At 38.7% G+C, this 17,858-nt stretch overlaps 1 protein-coding gene across 1 annotated transcript in view; it reads left to right on the plus strand.

The window, feature by feature from the left end:
* Positions 1-11,854, plus strand: part of LOC103212432 (zinc finger protein 829) — a 90,240-nt gene extending 78,386 nt beyond the window's left edge. Inside the window, exons 4-5 of the mRNA XM_007958409.2 lie at positions 10,632-10,750; positions 10,994-11,854. Of these exons, the coding sequence (XP_007956600.2) occupies positions 10,632-10,750; positions 10,994-11,854 (980 nt within the window). The remainder of the gene's footprint in view (positions 1-10,631; positions 10,751-10,993) is intronic.
* Positions 11,855-17,858: the final 6,004 nt, after the last annotated feature.

Consider the following 17,858-nt stretch of genomic DNA (forward strand, 5'->3'; position numbering starts at 1 on the left):
TCGCTAGGACTAATTGTTTCCATGAATTTTGGGTTTCTTCATTCTTCTTTGCTCTTGATGAGAAGAGACCCATCATTGCATCTAAATGGCAGCTTGCTAGCTTTTAAGATCCCAGTCGCTACTTGCCAAAGTAGGAGGTGGAACAATGTTTTGTATAGTATATTATGCCAATTGCGCTTGATGTCCCCTGCGACTATGGTCCCAAGCCCACAGGTTCAACAACTCGGTCCCTCTGAGTAGCTGGCTATGACTAAGCCGTGAGATTTAAAGAATTTTTTAATTTCACTTTTTATTTCTTCTATTACCAGTCATATTTAAGGAGGGTGTTATTCAGTTTCCATGTGGTTTGGTCTTTCTCCATCAGTCACTATTGTTGATTTCTAATTTTATAGCACTGTGATCTGAGAATATGCTTTGTAGTATTCCAGTGTTTTTAAATGTATTAATGTTTGGTTTGTGGCCTATCATATGGTCTATCCTGGAGAATGTTCCATGTCCACTGCATAGCAATGTATATTGTGGTGTTGGGTGAAGTGTGCTGTAGATGTCTGTAAGGTCAAGTTGAGAAATTGTATTGTTTAGTTCTTTGCATCTTTGTTGAGTTTCTTTCCAGTTCTATCTTTGATTGAAAGTAGTGTATTAAAGTCTCCTATTGTGACAATTGAGTTATCCATTTGTCTTTTCAGTTCTGTTAAAGTCTGAATTGTGTATTTTGGGGCTTTTTCATTGAAGGCATAGATATTTATTGTTCCATCCTTTAATCATTATATAATGCCCTTCTTTGTCTCTTACAGTGGTTTTTGTCTTAAAGGCAATGTTATCAGAAATTAACATTGGCACTCCTGCTCTTTTTTAATTGCCATTTGCTTGATACATCTTTTTCCAGCCTTTGATTTTTAGTCTATTTTTGTCCTTGTCTCTAAGGTGTGTCCCTTGTAGACAGCATATTGATGCCTTATGTTTTCTTACCCATTCTTCAAGTCTCCGTCTCTTGAGTGGTGTATTTAATCCATTGACTTTCAGTGTAATTATTGACAAGTATGAATTTGTTGCTGTCATTTTCTGAATTTTTTTTTGTGCCCTTGCTGATTTCTTTGTTCCATATAAATTTTTATGCTTAGCTCATTTTGTTTCTGAATCATGTTACCATTTCCTTTGTTACTATTGTTTTAGTATTTGCTAAATATTTGTGCTTGTCCTCTTTTTATTTTGAGGTTACCCTATGATTTACAGTTTTCTTCCCAAGTTTAGAACAGTCCGTTCTATCTTGCAATTGTCGTGACTTCCTCACCATTTAGAAGTTGTGTAATTACACAATTTTTTCTCTCTTTTTGGTTTGTACTTGCATTTATTTGCCAATTGATGTCTCTGGTTCCCTGTTTATAATTTCTGCTTATCTGGAAATGTCCTAATTTCACCATCATATTTGAGGGACAATTTTGCTGGGTAAATAATTCTTGTTTGGAGTTCTTTTCTTTCAGGGTTTAATATATACCATCCCACTGCCTTCTCACCTGTACGGTTTCTGCCGTGAAGTCAGAGCTTAGTCTTATTGGTTGCCCTTTGTAGGTAACATTTTCTTTTTCCAGTGCTGCTTTCAGGATTCTTTGTCTTTGGTTTTGGTGAATTTGATGATGATATATCTTGGTGATTTTCTTTTGGGGTCTGTCCTGTTTGGGGTTTGTGGGAATTCTTGAATGGATATAATCTCATCTTTCATCATAATAGGGATATTCTCTTCTAACAAATCTTTGACAGTTTTCTCTGTGGGTTTATTTGTCTCTTCCTGTTCTGGAATTCTGATTACACATAGGTTATTTCTTTTGATGGTATCCAATATGAATCTTAGGCTTTTTTCATTTTGTTTTGATCTTTTTTGTGATTGTTCCCTTTCCAAATAATTATTGAGGTATTAGTCTGCAGTCTCATTAATTCTATCCTCCATTGATTCAATTTTCCTCCTTTGGCCATTCATTATGTTCTATTTCTGAAAATTTAGTATTAATCTTCTGTATTTCTATCTGTATATTATGTATTATTTCTAATTTTTCATTTATTTTGTCATTTTCTTCTGAAATTGTTCTAGGGTTTTGTCTGTGTTTTCCTTAGTTTTGTCAGTGTTGTCCATGATCTGGCTCTCATTCTGTTGAAGGTACCTAAATATAATTCTTTGGAATTCCTTATCAGGGAGCTCCAATGCTGCTTATTCCTTGGGGATGTGTTCTGGATCTTTATCCTTGTCCCTTGTTTCCACTGCTTTATCTTGCTTCTTTGTGTGGACTGTGATGGTTGTTGTCTTTTGAGACATTTTGACACTTGTATTTATATTTAATTGGTGATTATATATTGGAGTGATTCACCCAAGATTTTTCTTTTATTTGTGTTGTTTAGATGTATCTGAGAAAGCAGGGTGCTGTGCTTGTCTGTTCTCTAATTGGCAGCACTTATGCACTTACTATCTGTCTCCTGGTGTGTGTGATAGAAAATGAGAGTGGGTGCACAGATCTCTGTTAGCTGTTTGTGAAGAGTAAGGAGTCAGTCAGGCTCCTATTGGCTATCATGTGGTATTTGCCAGTTGTTGCAGAAGCAAGTGGTGGCCCTCACTCAGTAGATGGGGTGCAGGAAGTGCAGATATAGTTGGATCATATCAACACATTTGCTGTCTCCCACTCAATTAGACAAAAACTACAATCAAAAAAACCACCAAAAAGTAAAAGCAAGGAAAAAAATACACACTGCATAAATATACAGGATAATCACCAAAAAGAGAAAAAAACAAAAAGGAGGAAAAACAAATGAGATAAAATATTTAAAGAAATACTTTAAAGTTCAGAAGACATATAATTAGAAAAAGAGCAAACAAAAAAAGCAACCCACAGTCTCTGGGGAGAGGAGAATATAAAAATAGAGCTAGACTAAGTGGTAATGAGGGAAAATGCAAAAAGAAAAACAAAGGATGGCAAGGACCCCAGAAAGAAAACAATGAGTACCAGGAAAGGGAAGAGAAAAAAAGCCCAAAACTAAAATCTGAGAAGAGAAAAAGAATAAAAAGAAAAAGAAAGATAAACAAGCAAACAAACAAGAATAACTTAAAAGCAAAGAAATATCGAAAAAAGAAAACAAAAAACAAATCTGGGGTTGGGGACAAGGTAGGGCACCCAAGCACTGTCAGAGCACACAGACTGGCATGGAATTCCTGCCGACCCAGAAGGTGGGTGGAGGTGAAGGATGGCTGTACCTCCATTTACCAAGAGGTTTTGGGATGTTAGAGTAATGAGGGGAATATCACGTCTTTCCAGTTGCTAACAATTGTCCAGTATGTCCATGCTGTCCTCGGCAAGTAGAACGTATTCTTAGGTGCCTGGGATATGAACAAGAATGCTGTCACTTTAAATACCCAAAATGGCTGGCACTTTTAAACATTCAGAATGACTGTGCCCTCTAGACAGCCAAGAGTCCACAGCTGCTTGTCTCCTTCTTTGCGGTTTCCCATTTTAGTCATGAGCCACTAGTGCAGTCGTCCATGCAGCCCTTGGCAAGCAGGGCCAATTTTTAGGTTAATTCTCAGTTCCTAATGCCACTTAAAAGGAGTTCTGGTCGTGTAGTGCCTAAGGCATTTGACTGCTAACCAGAAGGCTGGCGGTTCAAACCCACCAGCCACTCCACAGAAGGAAGACTGGGCAATCTACTTCCATAAAGGTTCACCACCTTGGAAACACAAAGTGGATCACTGTGAGTCAATATCAACTTGAGGACAATGGCAGTGAGTTTGGTTTTTGTAACACCACATTGAAATATTCAAACTGCCCTTGCTGTCAGGATAGCTGACAGTCCACAGCTCTGTTTGTCTCTTTATTCACTGTTTTCATTCAGGTTCCTCTACTAGTTGGTGTTTAATCCAGTTTAATCCACTTGCGTATCCTTCCTTTCAAAACTCAGGGCTCCAGGATTATCTTCTGTATCTGGGTCAGTTGGTTTCTCTTTTCCTTGTTGAAGAGGGTCTGTGTAGTTTGTCACCTATTCCACCATCTTACTAGAAGTCCTATAATCTTCATAATTCTTAATTCCTTGCTTATAAAGTTCGCCAGGATTTCTGAGATGGTTTCAATGGGTAGCAGTGATAGTGGGCATCTGATTCTTTTTTCCCATCTTATGTTCACTACAGTTCTTACAACTTTTCCCAAGATACAGATGTTACATTGCAGTGCCTAATTTGCTAAGTTATCAAAAATAGATGTTAATCATATCATGCAACTTTCCTTTATTTTTTTATTTGATTATGCCAGTTTTGTGGTCTTATTTCACAGCAGATCCACACTTAGGTATATGCCTGTTTTGGCTTTTGAGTTCATGTTCCCATGTTCCTATCTTGTCTGCAGTGTGCCTCAGGAAAGGTTGAAACCTAGGCCCTGATCTGCATATCTCCAGGTAGATTTAAAAAACAGGAGAACATTAACTCAGAGTATACAGCGTTACAGATCCACTTCTGATCACTCTTGTTTGCTGCTACCCCACCAGGCAGCTATTCTCATCAGGATGTCATCTTTCTACATTTACAAAGAAGCAGCCAATGCAGGAAATGGTTTCTCCCCTTATTGTAATCTACCAGCTCTGGAGTTTTAAGTAGTCCAGGAGATGGAGGAGTTTATTTTCTTATAGTCTTGGAGGCTAGAAGTCCCAAGGTCAAAGTGCCAGGCTCTCGGGGCTGGGTGAAATTCCCTCAACCTTGGGCTTCAGCTCAGCTTCCTGCTCCTGGCCCACTGAAGCTGGAGGTGTTTCTTAATTCAGACAGCTGCTGACTGCTGAGACTGACAAACCCATGTCGACAAGTAAAAAGGCACAGTCCCAATATTGCCAAACAACAGGACCGGCTAATAATTCAAGTCTAGAAAAAGTCCCAAGATCGGCAGGGCATGGCAGGCTGCTGAAGAACAACTTTGCTTACATGCAGGGTTCAAACATGCCAAAAAGCTAGAGACCTTCCTCAAAGCTACTTCTTATATACTGGAAGCAGCCTACATCCCTAAAGCAGGTATTCAACTGCTCCAGTAGACAGCATTATGGAATTGATTGCCAATCTCACCCTGGGGAATAACTACATTCAGCTGCCCAGCCAGTTAACCAGGTCCAGCCAAGTTGACACACAGCCTTAACTACCACACCAGTCTTCTTAGGATCAAATTGGGGTATGATAATAGGGTCTCATCATTTCAGTATTTGCACTTTTTGTTGATCCTTTGCTTTTAGTTCAGTACCCACACCCATCGCTATGCTGGGTGTTCCTGAGTCAAGATTCTCTCTGGTTCCATTTTTCTATATTTCTAGTCTTCTGTGAAGATTTCAAAGGGTGGCTTGAGAAGACAGAGTAAAGTATGAAAATGAAATATGCAAAGACATGGAATTAGAAAACTAAAAGGGAAGAATGTATACAGCATTTCTCAAGCTGAAAGAGCTGAAGAAAAATACAAGCCTCGAGTTGCAATATTGAAGGATTCTATGGGCAAAATACTGAACAATGTAGGAAGCATCTGAAGAAAATGGAAGAAATACAGAGTCCCCATACCAAAAAGAAATTGTCAACATTCAGCCATTTCAGGAGGTAGCGTATGATCAAGAACAAATGAAACTGAAAGATGAGGTAAAAGCTGCACTGAAGGAATTGATGAAAAACAAGGGTCCGGGAATTGATGAAAGACTCAATGAGATGCATCAACAATGGATGCAACACTGGAGGTACCTACTCAATTATATTAAGAAATTTGGGAGACAGCTATTATCTGGTCAGCTGAGTGGAAGAGATTCATATTTATGTCCATTCCATAGAAGGGTGATCCAACATAATGCCAAAATTATCAGCCTGTATCTTTAACATCACACACAAGTAATATTTTGCTGAAGATAATTTAAAAACAGTTGTAGTAGTATATTGACAGGGAATGTCCAGAATTTCAAGTCGGATTCAGAAGAGGACATGAAACAAAGGATATCATTGCTGATGCCAGATGGATCTTGGCTGAAAACAAAGAATAATTTCTGAAAACAGAAAGTTGTTTACCTGTGTTATATTCACTATGCATAGGCATGTGACTGCATGGATCATAACAGATTATGGATAACATTGTGAAGAGTGGGAATTCCAGAACCTGTACATAGACCAAGAGGGTGACATTCAAACAGAACAAGGGGACACTACATGGTTTAAAATCAAGAAGGGAGTGCATCAGGGTTGTATCCTTTTGCCATACTTATTCAATCTGTATGCTGAGCAAAAAATCCCAGAAGCTAGACTCTCTGAAGAAAAGCACAACATCAGGATTTAAGGAAGACTCATTAATGACCTAAGATACGCAGATAGCACAACCTTGCTTGCTGTAAGCGACAATGACTTGAAGCACTTACTGATAAAGGTCAGAAGCTATAGTCTTCAGTATGGATTACACCTCAACATAAAAGAGAAATCCTTAAAACTGGACCAGTAAACATCACAAAGAAAAGATTGAAGTCAGGGATTTCATTTTACTTGCATCCACATCTACACATGGAAGCAGCAATCAGGATATCAGATGATGTATTACATTGTGCAAATTTGCTGCAAAAGACCTAAGGTGTTAAGAAGCAAAGGGTCACTTCGAAGACTAAGATGCACCTGACCCAAGCCATAGCATTTTCAGTCACCTCATACACATGTGAAAGCTGGACAATGAATAAGGAAGAATGAAGAAGAGATGCATTTGTATTGTGGTGTTGATGAGGAATACTGAAAATACCATGGACTGTGTGATAGTTGAAGCTGTGTGTCAACTTGGCTGGACCACAATTCTGTGGTTTAAGCTGTTGTGATGTGGTTATTCCATGATGGAATCACATGATTATGTTTTGAGCAGGCAATCTGGTGAAAGGGAGTTTCCCTGGGGGTGTGGCCTGCTTCCAGTATATCCAAGGACATCCTGGGAAAAGACACATTATTCTGTGGATCAGGATTCTGTTGTGCCTGCCTACAACTGTCCATCCGTGAGTGAACAGTCCACCATTCGGACTGGAAATCTTGGATTCGTTACTCATTGGCATCAACCGGTGTTCTGCCTGCCAGCCTCGAACTCCTCAGCCCCTGCGGTTGCAAGAGTCAGGAAAAGCCTCCAGCTTGACATTTGATCCAGGAACTTGGGACTTGCCAGCTTCTAGAAGTGTGTGAGCCATTTTCCTAAGATAAATTTCTCTCTATATATACATATATATATATAAGCTTTACTGGTTTTTGTTTCTCTAGAGAATCCAGTCTAACACAGACTGCCAGAAGAATGAACAATCTGCCTTGGAATAAGTACAGCCAGCATGCTCGTTAGATGCCAGATTTCATCTCAAATGTTGTTGTGTTGTTGTTATGTGCCATGGAGTCAGACCCAACTCATAGCGACCCCTCCTTGGGTTTCTGAGGCAGTATCACTACAGAAGTAGATTGCCCCATCTTCCTTCTGAGGAGTGGCTGGTGAGTTTGAACCTCCAGCCTTCGGGTTAGCAGTCAAGTGCCTTAGGCACTATGCTACCAGAGCTCCTATACTTTGGTTATATTGTCAGAAGGGACCGGTCCCTGGAGAAGGACATCATTCTTGGTAAAGTAGAGGGTCAGTGAAAAAGGGGAAGACCCTCAGCGAAACAGATTGACACAGCTGCTACACTGATAGGCTCAAGCATAGCAAATATTGTGAGAATGGAGCAGGACTGGGCAGTGTTTCATTATATTGTGCACAGGGTTCCTGTGAGTTGGTGCCAACTCAATGGCACCTAACAACAGCAGTCTTCTCTGAAATTGGAAATGTATAATCACCCTTCTGTGTGTGGTATGGGTTGGGACCTTGGTGTCTACAGTTCTTCAGGTTTTTTTATTTAACTTTAGCTTGCAGAATGCCCTGTGCAGCCCACTGTTAGAAATGCCTCATGCCTCTACTTGTACTTTTATGGGCACCTGCAACATAATTTAGTACTGTAGAATTTACCCACTTAGGCTCAGAATTCAGCTTTCTGTGGTTAACAGAGACATTTATCACTCCCCATTGGCTTTCCAGCTTCCAAGTTTTATTACTACTGTCTTCTCTCAAGAGTTCTTTTATCCCAGTAGGGTTTTTCCTTCACTTTATCATTTATGTAATTTTACTGTGAATTTGTGAAAGAGCAGTGGAAAATTTATATGCTCAATCTGCCACTTTTAGCAGAAACTAAGTCTTTTTTAAAAAAATGTTTTTCAGAAAGTTATTTTTGAGGAAAGTATGTCTAGAAATTCATTTGGTGCCTCGTGATTCAACAAATATGTATTGAGCTTCTGATATGTTTCAGGCATTTGCCAAGCTCTGAGTATGCATTGGTGAAGAGAAAAGACATCCATGTCTTAATTGGATATGTGCAGATATATATAACATTACAAATAATAAGCACTGTTAAGGAGAAAGCAGAGTATTGTACTCTATGGTCTAATAACAAGAAAAACATACTTTAGACTAAAGATCAGGTGTGACCTCCCTAGAGATACACTCTTCAAGCAGGGGCCTAAGTGATATATTAAGAGGGCCAGTGGTGTATGTGTATAAGGGGTTTATTCCAGGTTTAGAGAAGATCCCTGTGAAGGCCTCTGAGGGAGGAGAGAACTTGGTTTATTTGAAGGACTGGGGCTCCCTGAGCAAGTGGAAGTGAGGCAAGTTTGGAGATGCAGGCAAAAACCTTTATCCACATCATTGGGGTCTCTTTTTTCAGTAATTACCAAGGAATTTGGATTTTAGGTAGGCCAAATACCACACCAGGTACTGAATGGATTAGATGGCACTGGTCCATAATGGGGAGACTGTTAGAGAACTCCTGTAGGGAGCAGTAGTGATTCAGTGGTAGAATTATTGCCTTTCATGTGGGAGACATGGGTTCATTTCCTAGCCTGTGAACTTCTTTGCACTTCTGTGCAGCCCTACTTACCTGTGTAACTGCTATTTTGCTGAATAGGTTTCATTGGAGCTTCCTGACTAAGATGGACTAGGAAGAAAGGCCTAGTGATCTACTTCTGAAAATCAGCCACTGAAAACCCTGGGGATTACAGGGTCTGGGGTCACCAGGAGTCAGGACTAATTGAACAGCAGTTAACAAAACAACTGTAGTTATCTAGGGAAGAGGTGATTTTCATCTGGAGTACAATAATTAGATAAAGACATTTTCAAGAGATTTTTTAGGAGCTTACGTAAATAAAAACTTGTTCAGTGATCATACAGGGATAGGAGGAAAAGGGTCATATTTTTGGCTTGATTCTTTAAGGCATTTCATTTGTCCAGTATCCTTATTTTAGCTGTCACATTTTTCCATAATAATGGCTATCAAATATTGAGCACTTTATGCCAAGTTACTTTCTCGTTATTCTTCATCCTCCCAGCAATCATGAGTTAAGTATCGTCCCCAGTTAACACATGAGGAAGTGAGAGAGCTTAGAGACATTAAGTAACTGCCTAAAAACATAAAACTGGGGCTGGCTTCTCATATGTCTACATAGAGTTCCTCTCGTTACAGAGTACATTTCATCCCGTCTTACTCTTGTCTGTCTCAAACTTGAGCTGCTTCCTTTCACTGTCATGACACTCTAGCTGCCAAAGTCATTATCACAGAATTCCAAGGCAAACTATTTTCAGTGAATTCTCAACATATACTTTATCCATAGAAGAATGTATACCATTCTTATTAGTTTCATCCATCACTTTAGACTTGCTTCAGCCTCTCCCTCCCTGCTATGTGAATTTGCCAGCATTACAACTATTTTACAGAGCCTCCCTTTTCATTTATATCTTCTAATACATTTGTTCCTCTTAATAGTCTTTTGATGTATGCCAGATAATTATCAACAAATTGCAAAACATACAGCATAATGTTCTGTGTGTGTGAGTGTATTGTTCTTGGGTACCACTGAGATATTTTCTATTCATAGTGACTCCATGTGACAGAGTAGAACTGCCCCATTGGATTTTCTAGGCTATAATCTTTACAGAAGGAGCTCTGGGGTTGTAGTGCCTAAGGCATTTGACTGCTAACCAGAAGGTTGGTGGTTCAAACCCACCAGGTACTCTGTGGAAGGAAGACTGGGCAGTCAACTTCTGTGAAGATTTATCACCTTGGAAATCCAAAAGAGATCACTGTGAGTCAGAATCGCCTCAATGGCAGTAAGGTGTTTTTTTTTTTTTTCCAATATTTACAGAAGCAAATCACCAGGTTTTTTATCCTATGGTTCAAACTGTCAGCCTTTCAGTTAGCAGTCAAGCACTTAACCTGTGTGTGTGTGGGTGCTTATATACATGTATATATGATTAGAATCACTGTATATGGAGGATGGCCCTGAGCCGTGTGTATTCACCAACATTTCCAGTTGATTCTGATCCATATCTAAATTTGAGGATCACATGTTTCCCTAATCACCCTCCTCACCTTCCTCTGTTACTTCTTTTTAATCTCCATGCTGTTCTTGTGTGTTTTATAAACTGCCATATTTGAGAAATGTCTACACATTTGTTTTTGCAGATATTTTCTGTTGAATTCTCCCATTTTTTCTTTAGTGTTTTTCTTGTCCTAAAATAAAAAAAGTGAGTATTTGCCTTTTTATTATCTTTCAGATCTGGAATCAAAGTATGAAAGTAAGATATTATCTCTAAAGAAGAAACATTTCAGTCAAGTAATATGTACCTATGAAGACATGCCTACTTTTATTCAGTTCACATTTCTTACTCCACAAAATTATTTTATTTTATTTTTTTTTATTAGGATTTGGGTGAAGATTTACAGAGTAAATTCACTTTTCATACAGCAGTTCACATATACTTTGTCTCATGTCATTGACCAAAATTTACAATGCAGCAGCTCCCCTCCCACTTCCTCCCCATAGTTACCTTCTCCCAGTGTCCATCCCTTCATACTCTTCTGCACCCTGAGCTATCTCCCTGTGCATAAGCAGCCCTTCCTTCTCCCATGATCACATCACAAAATTATTAATGAAGAAAAACCCTACAAATATAGGAAATGTGGGAAGGCCTTTAATCAGAAAACACAATTTATTCAACATCAGAGAATGCATTCTTGTGAAAAACTCTATGAATGTAAGGAATGTGGAAAATCCTTTAGTCATGGCTCACTCGTTACTCGACATCAGAGAATTCACACTAATGAAAAACCCTATGAATGCAAGCAATGTGGCAAGGCCTTTAGGTGTAGTTCATACTTTTCTCAACATAAGAGGATTCATACTGGTGAGAAACCTTATGAATGTAAGGAATGTGGAAAAGCCTTTAATTACTGCTCAAACCTTAATGATCATCAGAGAATACATACTGGTGAGAAACCCTATGAATGTAAAGTATGTGGGAAAGCCTTTACTAAGCGTTCACAACTTTTGCCACATCTGAGGACTCATACTGGTGAGAAGCCTTATGAATGTAAGGAATGTGGGAAGGCATTTACTCAACACTCAAGGCTTATTCAGCATCAGAGAATGCATACTGGTGAGAAACCTTGTGAATGTAAGGAATGTGGGAAGGCCTTTAGTAGTGCCTCAACACTTACTAATCATCACAGAATTCATGTTGGTGAGAAACTATATAAATGTAAAGAATGCAGAAAGGCCTTTATTCAGAGCTCAGAACTTATTCAACATCAGAGAATCCATACAGATGAAAAACCATATGAATGTTCTGAATGTGGGAAGGCTTTTAATAAAGGCTCAAACCTTACTAGACATCAGAGAATTCACACTGGTGAGAAACCCTATGACTGTAAGGAATGTGGAAAGGCCTTTGGTAGTCGCTCAGACCTTATTCGCCATGAGGGAATTCATACTGAATGAAGGATAGGAAATAAGACCTTTTTTATTAACATTTATGATAATGTTTTTAAAAACAGATAATGCATAATTGAAGGTTCCCCTACTAACACTACTTTTTCTAATGTATTTATAATTTTCTTTTATAAATAAGTTGTTAATCATTCAAATTTATTTTGTGAATTCAGTGTTTAAATTAAGCTCCCTCCCATGCTTCATAAAAAAATTGTACCATGGATCTACTTATACAGTAATTCCTTCCTTTCCCAATATTTTGTTGGCCTTTTTGGTAATATATTTGTGTTTATATTAGCTTATGTTTTAGGGTAGTTTTGTCTGTTCTTAGGAGATCTGATGGCACAGTTATTAGGCATTTAGCTGCTAACAAAAACGTCTGCAGTTCAAACCTGCCAGCTGCATTATGGGACAAAAATGTGGCAGTCTGCTTCTGTAAAGATTTACAACCTTGGAAACCCTATGGTACAGTTCTGCTCTGCTCTAAAGGATTGCTGTAAGTCGTAATTGACTCAATAGCTAAGGGTTTAGTTTAGTTTGATTTAGTCTATTCTTACAATCTATAGATTTGTGTTTCTACCAATACTGTACTGTAATTGTGTTACATTACATCTCTTAATTCCTGAGAGAATTGTAACTTTGTTTTTGATGATAGCTTTATTATTTTTTTCCTCTTGTGAAATTAATATTTTCTTACTGTAGAAGAAGAAAATATAGAGAAACACAAAGAAAAAATTAACTTCTTTTATCTTAGCAAACAAAGATATAACACTCAAATTGTTATAACTCTTTCCATACTTTTTTCTAAAAAAAAAGTGTAGTCATGGTCTGCATCCTATACAAAAACCTGCTTTTGTCATGCCAAAATGTACCATGTCTACTGTTTCTGTAAGTGTAGACCTTTGTCATTATTTTTAGTATTAGTATTTTTCTGTGGTTGACTATCATTTTGCTGAAATTGCCTAAATTTATGTACCCTCTAAGGTTTTGAAATTACACAAGTTACCCTCTAAATACAACTTGAATGTGTGTTTGTTGGTTTTGGTTTTATTTTTTCAAAATGTTAATTTTCAACAGTTAAAAATTTTCTCCCTATTAAAGCATTATGAATATTTTATCCCTATAAAATATTACCACCATCAACAACCCCAATCCTTTCAACATAATCATTGTTATTAATTTTTCTAGACTTCTTACTATTTTTACTTACACATACACTCATGTTTGTATATGTAAATTTACAAATACTACTTGTAGAAATGTTGGAGCTGTTCTGTAATTTTTTTCACATATAAACACATATCCCTAAAATGTTTGTGTTGTATTGCTGTGAGGATTAAATGAATTAATAAATGTAAAATGGCTTGAACTGTGCCTAACACAGTAAGTACTTATGAATGTTGGCCAATATTAATATAAATATGTTCATCATCATTATTATTTTTGGATAGGACTTTAACCATTTTTCACACCTTAACTGACATCAGAAACCATCAAGTGTGATGCTTGTTAGAAACCTTACCAACCCTTACTCAGTGAATGGAGTCTTTTAAAAAAACAAACAAGAAATAAAAATCAAGAAAGAAAAAGTATGGTTGAATGGCCCTACATTCATGCATCATCAGTTACACTGCACAAAAAGTTCATACCAGTTTACAAGCTGTTCTGGCATTAATATACCACAAATGGGATGGCTTTAACAAACAGGAGGTTATTCTCTTACAGTTCAGGAGGCTAGAAGTCCAAGTTCAAAATGCCAGGCTCTAGGGGCTGGGTGAAAGCCCCCCAGCCTTAGGCTTTAGCTCTGCCTCTAGCTCCCAGCCCACTGAAGCTAGAGGTTTTTCACTCAGACAGCTCCTGGCTGCTGAGGCTGCCAGGCCCCAGGTTGACAAGTAGCAAGGCATAGTCCCAATATTACCAAACCACATGGCAGGCCATTAATTTAAGTCCACTGTAAGTCCCAAAATTGGCAGACCATAGCAACGACATGGCTACATGCAAGGTCCAAGCGTGCCATAGGCTAGAGACCATTCCCAAAGCTGCTGCTTATATATGGGAAGTAGACCATATACCCAAAGACAGCTATTCAGCCGCTTGTGGTAGATCCCACCATGGAGTTGACTGCCAGTCTCGTCATGAGGAATAACTACCACCAGCTGCCCAGCCACTCAACCAGGTCCAGCCAAGTGGACAAACAAACATAACTACCACACAACCTATTTACATAAGGTGAGTAGTTAAAAAGCAGTTATCCATAAAAGAAACAACATTATAAATATTGTTTTAAATGGCATTAAATTTTGCTCAACGATTCTCCCCTCAGCATCCCCACAAAAAAAAAAAAGAAATATATGTAGGTGACATTTTGTTTTTTCTTTTTCTTTTTTACTTTTGTTGGAGTGAAAACATAACACAGCAAGACATTCGCCAGCATAACATTTTCCACATTTACAGCTCAGGGACATTGATGAAGTTTTTCATGTCGTGCCACCATAATTGCTATACTTTTCCAAAATATTCTACCACCATTAGCATGAAATCAGTGCCCCCCAAATAAAAGCATCCCTTTTCCCCCACCCTTCTACCCTTGGTAACCACTAATCATCTATATATATATATATATATATATATATATATATATATATATATATATATACATATACTTTTTTCTTTCTATATCTGTATCTATCTATCTATCTATTCTTTTTAACTTATCTAGAAATTTTCCCTCCCCTCCTCTACCATACCTGGTAACCAACAAAGAAAGTTTTCTTCTATCTATAAACCTTTCCTTGGCTTTTTACAATAGTAGACTAATGCAATATTTGCCCTCCTGTGATTGACTTATTTCACTCAGCTTAATCTCCAAGTTCATCTTTGTTATGTGGTGTTTTGTAGATTCTACATTATTCATAAGGGTTGCATAGTATTCCATTGTGTATACGTACCAGAGTTTGTTTATCCATTCCTTGCTTGCTATTTCTATCTCTTTGCTATTGTGAATAGTGCTGTGATAACAATGGGTGGGCATATATCTATTTGTGTCCTGCCATGCACTTCTTTCGGATACATACCTAGTAATGGGATCGCTGGATCAAATGTTATTTCTATTTCCAACGTTTTAAGGAATCACCATTTTGATCTCCACAGTGTTTGTATCATTTTATAGTCCCACCAACAGTGTATAAGAATTCCAGTCTGTCCGCCTCCTCACCAGGATTTATTCTTTTCTGTGTTGTTGAAATTTGCTGTTAATGCTGGGGTGAGATGATATCTCATAGTTATTTTTATGTGCATCTCTGTAATGGCTAATGATCATGAACATTTCTTCATGTGTTTGTTAGCTGCCTGAATATCTTCTTTGGTGAAGTGTGTTCATGTCTTCTGCCCATATTTTAATTGGATTGTTTGTCTTTTTAATGTTGAGATGTTGAGTGTTCTATAAATACTAGCGATAACTCCTTTTTCTGATATCTCATTGCTGAATATTCTGTAGGTTCTCTTATTACTCTCTTGGAAAAGTCTTTTATTGCACATAAGTTTGGTTTTTCCATGTTTTTAAAGAATGTTGGTGGACTCTGGATTGAGATTGCACTGAATGTATAGATTGCTTTGAGTAGTACTGACATTTTCACAATGTTCAATCTTCCTATCCATGAGCATGGTATGTTCTTCCATTTATGTAGCTCTCTTATGGTTTCTTGAAGTGTTTAGTACTTTTCTTTGTATAGGTCTTTTGTGTCCCTGGTAAGATTTTTCTCCCAAGTATTTTATCTTTTGGTAGCTATTGTAAATACTATTGATTTCCTTATTTCCTGTTCAGAGACTTCTTTGCTGATGTAGAGGAATCCAACTGATTTTTGTATGTTGATCTTGCACCCTACCACTGTGCTAAATTTTTCAATAAGTTCAGTAGTTCTCTTGTTGAGTCTCTTCAGTTTTCTATGTATAGGATTATGTCATCTGCAAACAGGGGTAGTTTTCCTTCTTCCTTACCAATCTGGATGCCTTTGGTTTCCCTTTCCTGCCTTACTGCCCTGGCTAGCAATACCAATACAGTGTTGACTAGAAGTGGAGACAGAGGGCATCCTTGTCTTGTTCCTGTCTACAAGGGGAATAGTTTCAGTCTCTCTCCATTGAGAATAATGCTGGCTGTTGGTTTCACATTTTGTTGTTGTTAGGTGCCAATGAGTCATCTCAGACTCATAGTGACCCTGTGCACAGCAGAACGAACCACTGCTCAGTCCAGTGCCAAGGTTCGTTCTACTCTGATAGTGCAGCCCTTTCCCAGTCATATTTTGAGGGTCTTCTGACCTAAGGGGCTCATCTTCCTGCACTCTATCTGACAATGTTTCCGGGCTATTCATAAAATTGCGCAGTAGTGTATAAGTGCTTCTCTGCTGTTCATAAGGTTTTCTGCTTTAAGAAGTGGATGGCATCTTCCTCCTTCCTAGTTTATCTCAGTCTGTAAGCTGCATTGAAACCTGTGCACCACGTGCAACCCTGCTGGCATTTGAAACACCGATGGCACAGCCTCAAGCTTCACATGCAAGCCACCACAGTATGACAGTCTGACATACAAGTTTGTGTGTCTTAGCTGTTTGAAACCTCTCTGCTCTCCCTTTACCTGGATTCTGCTGCTTTGTCATCCCCAGCCTTTCCCCTCTTCCTGCCTCTTGGGGTGCAGCCTGTGTCCCTCCCCTTACCTGGATCTTGCTGCTCTGTCTGTTGTTCCAGGCTTTACCTCACTTCCTGCCTTTTGTGGTGGGGCCTGTGTCTCTCCCTTACCTGGATCCTGCTGTATATATTGGTTTCACATATATGCCCTTAATTATTTTGAGGAATTTCCCTTCTATTCCTATTCTTAGAGGTTTTTTGTTTGTTTGTTTGTTTGTTTTAAATCAGGAAAGGGTGTTGGATTTTATCAAATGCCTTTTCTGCATCTATTGATATGATCATGTGGTTCTTTTCATTATTTTACTTATGGATTACTTTTTTTTTTTCTAATGTTGAACCATCCTTGCATACTTGGTATGAATCCAACTTAATAATGATGTATTATTTATTTTTATATTGTTGGAGTCTATTAGCTAGGATTTTGGTGAAGAATTTTATGTCTATATTCATGAGGGATCCAGCCGCAGGAATCCAGGTGAGGAGAGGAACTCAGACACGCCCAAAGCAGCAGTGAGGGAAAGCAGGAAAAAAGGGGATTAAAAGCCTGGAACCCTGACACAGGAGCAGTCAGCCGCAGGGATCCAGGTGCAAAGAGGGAAATCAGGCATGCCCAAAGCAGCAGAGAGGGAGAGCAGGAAAAAGGGGATTAAAAGCCAGGAACTCAGACAGAGGACCATTCAGCGGGGGGAGAGTGAGAGGAAGGGGATAAAAAAGCCAGGAACATGGACAGAGGAGCAGTCAGCCACAAGGATCGAAGTGAGGAGAGGAACTTGGGCACACCCAAAGCAGCAGCAAAGGAGAGCAGGAAAAAGGGGATTAAAATCCAGGAACTCAGAGGAGTCAGTTGCAGGGATCCAGGTGAAGAGATGAACTCAGGCACACCCAAGCAGCAGGGTGGGAGAGCAGAAGAAAAGGGATTAAAAGGCCTAGGAATCTGGACAGAGGAGGAGTCAGCTGCAAGGACCCAGATAAGGGTGGTATGAGAGGTTTCCAACAGGGAAGCAAACTTGTCTGTTGGTTTGTCCCACTGTGGTGACGTGTTGATGTGAGTTTTGAGGCTGAGCCACTAGTGTTTCTAACCCAGCGGAATGCACATGGTGTGCAGGTATCATCCAGCTTACAGACTGAGACAGACTAGGAAGAAGGAAGAGGCTGTCCACTTCTTAAATAATTGGCCAAGGAAAACCTTATGAATGGCAAAGAAACACTGTTTGATACATTACCGCACAACTTTATGAATAGTCCGGTTAGGTTAGAAGGCTCTCAAAATAGGACTGGGAAAGAGCTGCATCATCTGAGTAAACCCAGCCTTACTCCTATGGATAAGGTGAAGCTT

This window comes from Orycteropus afer, unplaced genomic scaffold, assembly GCF_000298275.1.
Source record: "Orycteropus afer afer isolate SDZICR_OR568_19922 unplaced genomic scaffold, OryAfe1.0 scaffold00962, whole genome shotgun sequence".
Lineage (NCBI taxonomy): Eukaryota > Metazoa > Chordata > Mammalia > Tubulidentata > Orycteropodidae > Orycteropus > Orycteropus afer.